This window comes from Mustela nigripes, chromosome 12, assembly GCF_022355385.1.
Source record: "Mustela nigripes isolate SB6536 chromosome 12, MUSNIG.SB6536, whole genome shotgun sequence".
Classification (NCBI taxonomy): domain Eukaryota; kingdom Metazoa; phylum Chordata; class Mammalia; order Carnivora; family Mustelidae; genus Mustela; species Mustela nigripes.
In genome coordinates, this window is record NC_081568.1 from 70,534,240 (window position 1) to 70,544,405 (window position 10,166).

The following is a 10,166-nucleotide window of genomic DNA, read 5'->3' on the forward strand; positions in this document are numbered from 1 at the left end:
ATGGTATAGCAGTTGCTATACAATCAATAACAATGTGAATGTTTACTGTGGGCCAAGCATCATGTTAAGTCCCTTGTGTTTATTTTCTTATTGAATCCTCCCAACAACCCAAAGAGGTAAGCGCTGTTCACAGTTAAGAAAACTGGGGAACAGGGAGGTCGATCAAGTAGTCCAAGGTAGAGCTATGATTCAGAGGCGCAATTTTGACTCCAGGCTTGTTCTCTTTAACTACAAAGAAATGGTACCCCTTGTAGTATGGTGTTTGTAAATTAAGAACCTGATCCCACTTTTTTGCCCTGGTGGTTTACTCACCCAAAAAGCTTCTTCTCCTACCTAGCTGCGTAAGTACTTGATCTCTTTAAATCCTTGTATAATTAGGACCCTACAAATGAGTCGTACACTGAAAACAGGGTGCAAAATTGCAATCCGCCTCTCCTCTTTTTTACTCTGCTTTATTTTCTCCAAGTATTGATCTAGCATATTATACAACTTTCAGATTCACCTTATTATTCCTCTTGCCCCCAGCCATGTGATCTCCACTAGGTTAGGAGTTTTTATCTGTTTTGCTAACTGGGATATTACAACCTCGAAAGGTACAGGCACAAACCAGATGTTCAACAAATATTTATGGATTAAATAAAGCTTTTAAAATACACCATGGGTGGCTCAGAGGGTTGGGCCTCTGCCTTCAGCTCAGGTCATGGTCTCAGGGTCCTGGGATTGGGGCCCACATTGGGCTCTCTGTTCTGTGGGGAGCCTGCTTTCCCCTCTCTCTCTCTGCCTACTTGTGATCTCTCTCTGTGTGTCAAATAAATAAATAAAATCTTTAAATAAAATAAAATAAAATACAGCATGATTTTCGTTTTCTCATTTTAAGACAAAAACAAGTATACACATGTATATGGGGGAGAAGAAAATATTTCAAAATGTTAGTGGTGACTCCAAGTGATATGTCTCCTTGTTCTTTGTGGTTCTATTTTCAAAATTTCATGTGAAAATGTACTATTTTACCATGACATAATTGCTTTTAAAACATCTCTTCTAAATCTCGGTTAACTTACCTTGCCATGCGCAGCGAGTTGTCATTGCTGCAAATACAAGAAGCCCTTTTCCTTGTGTAACGCAGTCCACAAGGGGAAAGGTATTGATGGTCTTTAGATACATTATTGCTCTTAAATCATCTCCCAATATTTTGTGGCGGTGAACTATTCCTTAGAGAAATAAAAATTTCTGCCTCTCCCGGTCGACCGCGGCATGCCTAGGGAACACACCCACCTAGCAACCGGGAGTCAGCTGAAGTATGGCACTGCGCCTTTAACTCCCGGGTGGGGGAGGAGGGCGGCGGATAATTTCCGCTCCTCCACTCCCTCCACGGCCCCGGTGGCAGCTGTCACCTGTAAGGCGAGCGCCGAGCACGGGGGATGGAGCCTGGCGCCTATTGGACACAATACAAAGGCAGAAACCTACCCCGAAGCCTGGGGGCCCGGCAAGCCGGAGGCCGTGGGCTTGCGATGCGCCCCCCTGCGCCTTCCTCCGGGAGACACCCGGGCCCCACGGCGCGGGCGTGACCAAGGTCCAGCTTCAGGGACACTCCCGTCCCGCCTCGGTGAAAACGATCAGGTGAGCCCGGCAAAGGAAGACCTCGCTCCCGGAGCCCTCGCTCCCGCTCGCCCCAGCGGGCGCGGAGACGTGCACCTGCCCCGGCAGCCAGGTACCGAGGGCCCGTGGGAAGGGGCGGCCTCGGCTCCCCTGCGGGGTTGGACTGCACCATGGCGCTAGCCGCCGCGGCCGCGGCCGCCGCCGCCGGGGTGAGCCAGGCGGCTGTGCTGGGCTTCCTGCTGGAGCACGGCGGCAAGGTGCGCAACTCCGATCTGCTGAGCCGCTTCAAGCCCCTGCTGGATGCGGGCGACCCCCGCGGCCGCGCCGCCCGCAGGGACCGCTTCAAACAATTTGTCAACGACGTGGCTGTGGTGAAGGAGCTCGACGGCGTCAAGTTCGTGGTGCTGAAGAAGAAGCTGCGGCCCGGAGGGGCCCCGGAGCCCCTGCGCTCGTGCGTCCCCGGCACGCTCGCGGCACCAGCCCTGCCTTCGAAGATCACTTCCGTCTCACAGGGGGAACCGGCTGACCCGGGGGCTCCATCCCCGGCCGGGGCGCAGCAGGCGGTGGAACCACCTGAGATCCTGGCCCCGCCGTTAGAGCCACAGGATACGCCGGGGGCTTCGGCCTCGGAGCCCACTCAGCCCGCCGGGGAAGGGTTGTTAGGTCCGGCTCAGAAGTCAGGGGCGCCCTCAGACCCCCAGATTCCAGGCTTTGAGCTGACCCTGCCCCCCAAGGAACTCCCTACAGACGTGGCCCCGCCGTCTAGGTCGCGGTCGGTGGAGGCCTTGCCCCACGCAGAGGCGCGGGCCCCGGAACCTGGGCGTGGGGTGACGAAAGAAGCGCCAGCACCCCGTCGGCACGCGCAGCCGCCGCCGAAGCCCTGCATGCTGCCTGTGCGCTGCGTCCCGGGCCCCGCCGCGCTCCGGATCCGGGCCGAGGAGCAGGGCCTGCGTCGGCAGCTGTCGGAAGAGCCGAGCCCGCGGAGCTCCCCGCTGCTGCTGCGGCGGCTGTCAGTGGAAGAGTCTGGCCTGGGCCTCAGCCTGGGCCCGGGCCGCTCCCCGCACCTGAGGCGCTTGTCGCGCGCAGGCCCACGCCTCCTGAGTCCGGACGCGGACGAAGCTCCCGCCGCGCCGCCACCGTCTGCTGTGCCCCTGGAACCGACCGAGCACGAGTGGCTAGTGCGGGCGTCTGGGGGCTGCTGGACCCACCAGCTGCACGGGCTGCTGCTGCGCGACAGCGGCCTGGCGGCCAAACGCGACTTCATATCTGGCTTCACGGCCCTGCATTGGGCCGCCAAGAGCGGCGACCGCGAGATGGCGCTGCAGCTGGTGGAGGTCGCGCGACGCGGGGGCGCGCCGGTGGACGTGAACGCGCGCTCGCATGGCGGCTACACGCCGCTGCACCTGGCGGCTCTGCACGGCCACGAGGACGCCGCCGTGACGCTGGTGGTGCGCCTGGGTGCGCAGGTGCACGTGCGTGACCACAGCGGACGGCGCGCCTACCAGTACCTGCCGCCCGGTGCCTCGTACGCGCTTCGCCGCCTCCTCGGTGACCCCTGCCTTCGAGGCTCTACCGAGGCAGACGCCACCGGTGCTGGTGGTGGCACTTTTGCGGCCCGGCGTCCAGTGCAAGTGGCCGCCACCATCCTCAGTTCCACCACCAGCGCGTTTCTGGGTGTCCTCGCCGATGATCTGATGCTCCAAGACCTGGCTCGAGGCATGAGGAAGTCGGGCTCCTTTAGCAAGTTCTTGGGTGCCTCGCCCATGGCTCCACGTAAAAAGACTAAGGTCCGCAGTAGCCTGCCGGCTTTTTCAGAAATCTCTCGTCGACCTACTCCAGGACCCTTGGCTGGTCTAGTGCCTGGCCTACCCCCCACAACCTGAGGGTCCGTGAAGTTCAGCTTGGTTGATGTAACCCGGCCTGCCCCTCGCAGTCTAAGCCTGGCCAAAACAGCGGTTCAGCATCTGTGGCTCCATCCTGTTTCCAGCTTTGTCCACTGAAGCCTGTTTTACCCCATGGGCGAACACCTCTAGCTTCTCCTTGAAGCTTGACCTGTCTCTGAAATGGCAGTCAAGATCTCAGTGAGAACCTTCTGTAAAGAACTCCAGACATCAGGCTTGAACATTGGAGGCTCAGATTTTAGGATCAGAGTTAAGTGCCCTGAATTAACCCAATACCTGTGTTAACCCAATAACTCCGCCATCTACACGCTCCCAAGCCGGAATTAGAGCAAGGGTCTCTTTAAATGTAGTGTGCTGCTGGATTGTCAGCTTTAAGATAGTAGTGGTTTTGTAATTTGATGCTTTTATCCTGTTTTTAAATTGAAATGAGGTAAAACAACTTTCATAATAACCTTTTGAAATTATATTTTTCAATTTTTAGGCAAAATGCTCATTTTCAATCTTTTGCTAAGTATTTTGGAATTCTACCAAAAAAAAAAAAAAATCAGGATCTAAAGGAAACTAGTCCCAACAACAAAACCCTTAAACGTTTATCTACCTCATTTTAGACGCTCAAGATTCTAGAGAGACTTGAACACAGAATGTGACCATTGTGAATGTAATTAATTTCAGTTGTACTGTGAATGCTCAATATTAGAAAACGAGCATCTTGGGAGTGAGAATGACTTAACAGTGAGAGAAAAGAGACATTTTGGCAAATACTTTCAATTTCTGGTTGTCTTTATGATGAAATATAAACAGCCTCTTCGGCACTGGTGGGTGGTTATTTTGATTTGGCATGAACATTTAATATTTTAAATGTGATTTATCTGTGAATGTACCATTGTGCCATGTGTCTGAATCTGGTTTTCCATTCTGGCTGAGCCTTTCAATGCAGTAGGTAGATATTCAAAGAAAAATATGTCCTAGCATTCCACCAGAAAAATAACTGGTTAAGTAGGGATACTTAAACAGCAACCATTTTATATGAGAATTCTGTAGAAGCAAAAACTATGTTAAATCCACCTTTAAAAACCATCTGAAAGCAAACAACTTATTCCAAAATAGTAAATGTAGTATTCTTTGCTCAGTGACCTTCTATAGGGATGGCTTAACTTCTCTAGACCTTTATTCCTATCTGTAATTGAGAAGGTTTGTAGCTATTTACCAGGAGGTCCCAGGTTCAACACACTGTAACTATAATGTCTCTTTTTCTATTTTAAAGATGGGGACTCTATTTACTCAACTAGCCTTTTTAAAATACATTGTGGTAATGCTCTGCTTTTGCAAATTATGTTTGCATGTCATTAGCTATAGCAAATAGTTTTTGTGGCACAGGGGAGTGTGGCTTCTCCCCTCCATATATATTTATCAGTGAGATCTCTGACATTATTTAAGGCCATCCTTAATGGAACATTTTGATTTAAGCAATGAAATAAACAAGTTTCCCATTTTGATCCTGCTTGTGTGATAATGTACTTCCCTTAAACTTGCTCCAGCTCCTGCTACCGTATTTTTCTTGTCTTTTTATTTACTTACTTCTTCAGTTTCTCCTCATCCTCTTCTGCCCCTTCCAGGCATTATTATTGAAAGAGTTTGGATTGATCAGCTAAATGCAAGTTGCATCCACACATGGATATAAAAAACAAACAAACAAACAAATGAATGCAGGCTCTGATCTGACCTTCCCACCTTCCTTGCCTGGAACTCTAGCTAAGCTGCATGAATTATTTTAAAATGCAAATTAAATCTGTCTCTGCAGAAAAATTGTGGGAGGCAATAATTACAGCAATCTCAGTTGCTGAAGGTCTAGAAGACAGAATACAATATTAGAGATTTTCCATGGTAAAAGAGAGGCTTGACTGAGACAGGATAACAAAGATCACAAAGACAGGTATGACCTGCCTTGAGAAAGACAAAATCTAAACCACCAAAGTAGTAATAATAATAACTAATGTCTATTACACTCTTAAATCAGAGGAGGGTTACTTAAACTACCAGAAGAATCTCTGTGTTCAGAAAGGCATGCTGCAACCCTTCCAAGTGAAATAAAACATTTGGCAAGAATTTAGGATCAATAAGCCTAAAACAAAAAGTGTTAGAAACCACTGTTTATTCCTTGCAGGTCAAGACTTTCTGAAACTATAAGTCAGTAGGAAATTATACTTTGATGTGCATATGGAAAATTTTCAAGAACCATATATTGCCTAGCACGAGGTACACCTATGACGGGTATTTTCAACCAGTGACAAAAAAAAAAAAAAGTTGCTAAAAGTTATGGCAATTTAGCTGGCTGGAATTGTCATGGGAGGAGAATCACAACTTTTAGTGGGGGAGAAGTTAATTGTTACATAGATGTGTATGAGTCATCCAGAGCAAGCTTTTAAATAAAGGTTTATACTTCCTTTAAAGGAGGTTGGAGGTTGTTCTAGAACATGTCTCACTTATCTAATGGAGACCAGGATATGCGTGATGCACCTACAGCCTGTGTTTATTAAGCACCAGGCATGGTTTTAATCCCTGTGCAGGTATTAACCTCAACATTACAAGGTAAGTCCTGTTAGTATCTTGAATTTAAGGTGAGAAAATTGAAGCCTCAAGAAACTGTAAATAACTTGTCTCAGCTTCACAGCTATAACTGTCAGAGCTGCGGGATGGCATCCTGGTGCTCTTTTCCATCAGTGTCCTGCTGCAGAAAAGCAAGTGGTCTCATCTCAGCCCTTACTCATCTAGAGACCTTAAACAAGTCACCCAGTTCTCCAAGCACTATCTCCCTCCTTCTTGGGGCTGTAAGACTGGCAGTATCTATCCTACAGGCTTCAAGGAGGGTGGACCCTAGGGAAGGAGTAGGTAGAGCTCCTTGGGAACTGCAACACCATCTTGAAAGATTACCAGGGGTGCCCTGTTGGTCCCACAGGGTATCTGGCTACATTCCAAAACCAAATAGCTCTCATTCGTGGCTTTGCTTTACCAGATCACCATTCTGTAACTATGTTAGTATGTGTAACCAAGTAACAATGGACTCTGCTGGGAAAAATGTATTCCCACCAAAGGGAGATTATCTCACATTCTGTATGATATCATACAGAATGTTAAAAATAGACACCACAATGTCTTTCTTAATGCACACTCCCTTACCATCCTTAGCCCTGTCTTCCAGACCTAATGTCATCCAGCCAGCTGGACTGAAAGCACTCAACACAGTTCTAAAGCTGGGCTCACTCAGAACCCATATTCTCTGCTTTTTTTGACCCTTTCCTGTTAGAAATTATTTGGCCTTTTAAAATAGTTCGATAGGGGCGCCTGGGTGGCTCAGTGGGTTGAGCCGCTGCCTTCGGCTCAGGTCATGATCTCAGGGTCCTGGGATCGAGTCCCGCATCGGGCTCTCTGCTCAGCGGGGAGCCCGCTTCCCTCGCTCTCTCTGCCTGCCTCTTCATATACTTGTGATTTCTCTCTGTCAAATAAATAAAATCTTAAAAAAAAAAAAGATTTAAAATAGTTCGATAAACAGACTTTTTATTGCTCTCCAGATAGCTTTTTGCCTTGAACCTTTCGCCCTGGCCTAACCCTTCCAGAACAGCCACAACTCTGAACTTGAACTTGTGAAGCACTTGAGGCCTCAGGTGTTTCTGCAGGGAAGTGGTAAAAAGGAAGAGACAGAAACAAGGCGTGAGGGTGTAGTGGGAGTGGGGGTGGGGATATGCCCAGACATCTCCTGGGTGGGGGTCGAGGGGGTCTTCCTAGGGGTAAGGTGGTGCTGATTTAAGTTTCAACAACAGGTAAACACCTACCCTGCGGGTCTAACCGGTAGCTAGACTGTGACAGTAACACTGCGGGGGTCCTGGAGAAGATTGCTTTATAGCAGTTGCCCCACCTCCTCCTCCTACCCTCACACTGCTCTTTCACCTCTTCTCTCCGCGGTGCTCAAGCACATTTGACCTAAATTTCCACCCAAGCTTCTGATTGACATGTGAATGAACAGCACCGCGATCTGTTCTACGAGGTTCCCCGAGGTCTACAGCCGCCGCTAGCGGAGGTACGCGGTGTGCCGAGCAGGCTGTTCCAGACAGAATGCGCGCGGCTTTGCGGCGCCTCGGAACGCCGCTTCCCTGTTTGGCTTGCAATCTACAGTCTGAAGGTAAAAAGTACGCTAATTAAATCCATAATAGGAGGAGCGGAGGAGGCGGGATGAGGCGAGCGGAGGCGGCGACTGCGGGGCTGTCTGTTGCCTAGCAACAACGCCAGCAGAAGCCTGCTCTCTGCAAAAAGCCAAGGACCGCGCTGCAGGCTGCGGGGCTGGGGGCAGAACCGACCGGCAAGGGCGCTGGCAGCTTGAGAAGGTGGGGACAGAAACCCCAAAAGAGACCCACGAACCCTCTTTTCTACCCCGGGAGATTAAATAAGGCTCTTTTTGATACTGATACTCGAGATCAACAACCCCAGCTTCCCTCCTCCCCACTTCTCGTTAACCAACATTTCAATCAACGCCTGGTAGCAAAAGAAAAGCAAGCCAGCTTTCCCGTGGCTGGCCGGCCAGAATTTCTTCCCGACAGAAGCAAAAAGGCTCGGATCCAGCCTTCAGGCTTAACAAGTACTGCTCTGCGAGGAAGGCCAAGCCCCTGTGCTTAGCTCAGAGGGCCTACTGCCTGGGGAGCAGGCTACGGTGGTGTAGGTATCCGTCATCACAGGGTGAACAGTGCCCTCTGCTGGCAGCATCCTGGCGGTGGAATTCACCGGGCCTCGAGCACCGGCCCACACACCACCATCAAAAGTCTTCGTCTGGGAGCGCCTGGATGGCTCAGAGGGTTAAAGCCTCTGCCTTCAGCTCAGGTCAGGATCCCAGGGTCTTGGTATCGAGCTCCACATCAGGCTCTCTGCTCAGTGGGGAGCCTGCTTCCTCCTCTCTCTCTCTGCCTGCCTCTCTGCCTACTTGTGATCTCTGTCAAATAAGTAAATAAAATCTTAAAAAAAAAAAAGTCTTGGGCGCCTGGGTGGCTCAGTGGGTTAAGCCTCTGCCTTCGGCTCAGGTCATGATCTCAGGGTCCTGGGATCGAGTCCCGCATCGGGCTCTCTGCTCGGCAGGGAGCCTGCTTCCCTCTCTCTCTCTCTGCCTGCCTCTCCATCTACTTGTGATTTCTCTCTGTCAGATAAATAAATAAAATCTTTAAAAAAAAAAAAAAAGTCTTAGTCTGGAGGGGCACCTGAGTGGCTCTGCCTTTGGCTCAGATCATGATCTCAGGATCCTCAGATTGAGCCCCGCATCGGGCTCTCTGCTCCGCAGGGAGTCTGCTTGCTTCCTCCTGCCTCTCTGCCTACTTGTGATCTCTGTCTGAAAAATAAATAAAATCTTAAAAAAAAAAAAAAAAAGGTCTTAGTCTGGGGGCACCTAGGTGGCTCAGAGGGTTAAGGTCTGCCATCGGCTCAGGTCATGATCTCAGTATCCTTGGACCCAGCCCCTTGTAAGGCTCCCCACTCAGGGGGGAGTCTGCTGATTCCTCTCCCTCTGTCCTTCCCTGTGGTCTCTTTTGATTATCTTTATCAAATAAAGATCTTTAAAAAAAAAAAAGTGTGATGCCAATACTGAACACTATGGTGCTCATTCTTGCACTCTGACAGAAAAACAGTGTGAAAGGGACATAAAATGGTGCAGGAAGAACACACAAGCAAGATGAAAAGATGGGTGCAGGAGGTGTGACCCTACTCCCCATACTCCTCATAATTCCCCATGGGAAAACCAGTACAGAACCAAAGTGCACTTTAACGAGACCACAGCAGGCACTGATCCTCAAGTCCATCTTGGGCTGGAAGTGTTTTGTCTGAGCAGCACACAATTTCCATTGGCCTAACTAGTGAATGTTAAATGTTTTTCTAAGAATAGCACAATGGGAGAATGTAGGGGGTGCTGTACAGGGCAAAAGGCAGAAGTAAATTTATTTCATCCAGGCTATAAGCCAGCTGCCCTGCTAGGATGAGGACTTTGGCGTGGAGGCCCCGCCCACAGCGTTCAAAGGAGAGAGCAAAGCATAATGTTAGAACCCGCAACTGCCTCAGCAGGAGTCCCATATGTTTTTCATAAAGAGGCACAATGTTAGCATTGTTCTGCGCTCAATGGCCCGACTGTTAAAACTAATGCTTTTGGTATGAATACGACCATTTAAAATTCCCAACCAGTTGCACTTAGTGACAATAGGCATCAGAAAACAAGCCCAGACACAGAGATTTCTCACTTTGGGGTCAGTTGGCTTTAAATACACATACACATGCCTTTAAATGTGCCCAACTTCCATAAATACACTCAGCGTTTGCATCGACAATGTTCTTGGCTCTGGCGTGTGCAGCTGCAAATACTAAAGCACATTTTCACATGTATATTTGAGAACTTAACATTGACTCTGTGCAGACGAGGCTGATGCCCAAACAGAAGGGAGTGTGTGTCTCCTCCATTCATTCCACACCAGCACCTAACTTCCCACTCCCAACCCCAGCTCACCCCCAGCTTATCTCCTCTAGCACACAAGCAGAGCAGTCTCTCCAGGTCCTCAGTCCCCCATTCTAGGTCTCCAGACCATGACTCCTCCCTTCAGCTCCCATGCCCAACTGTCCTCCTCAAGCATGGTGGATCTTGTG

At 49.7% G+C, this 10,166-nt stretch overlaps 1 protein-coding gene across 1 annotated transcript; it reads left to right on the top strand.

Annotated features, from left to right (window-relative positions):
* The first annotated feature begins 1,681 nt into the window (after positions 1 to 1,681).
* SOWAHA (sosondowah ankyrin repeat domain family member A) lies at positions 1,682 to 4,996 on the top strand. The gene has a single exon (XM_059417550.1). It carries the CDS (start codon positions 1,770 to 1,772, stop codon positions 3,480 to 3,482), a length of 1,713 nt encoding a protein of 570 aa, XP_059273533.1. The 5' UTR covers positions 1,682 to 1,769; the 3' UTR covers positions 3,483 to 4,996.
* Positions 4,997 to 10,166: the final 5,170 nt, after the last annotated feature.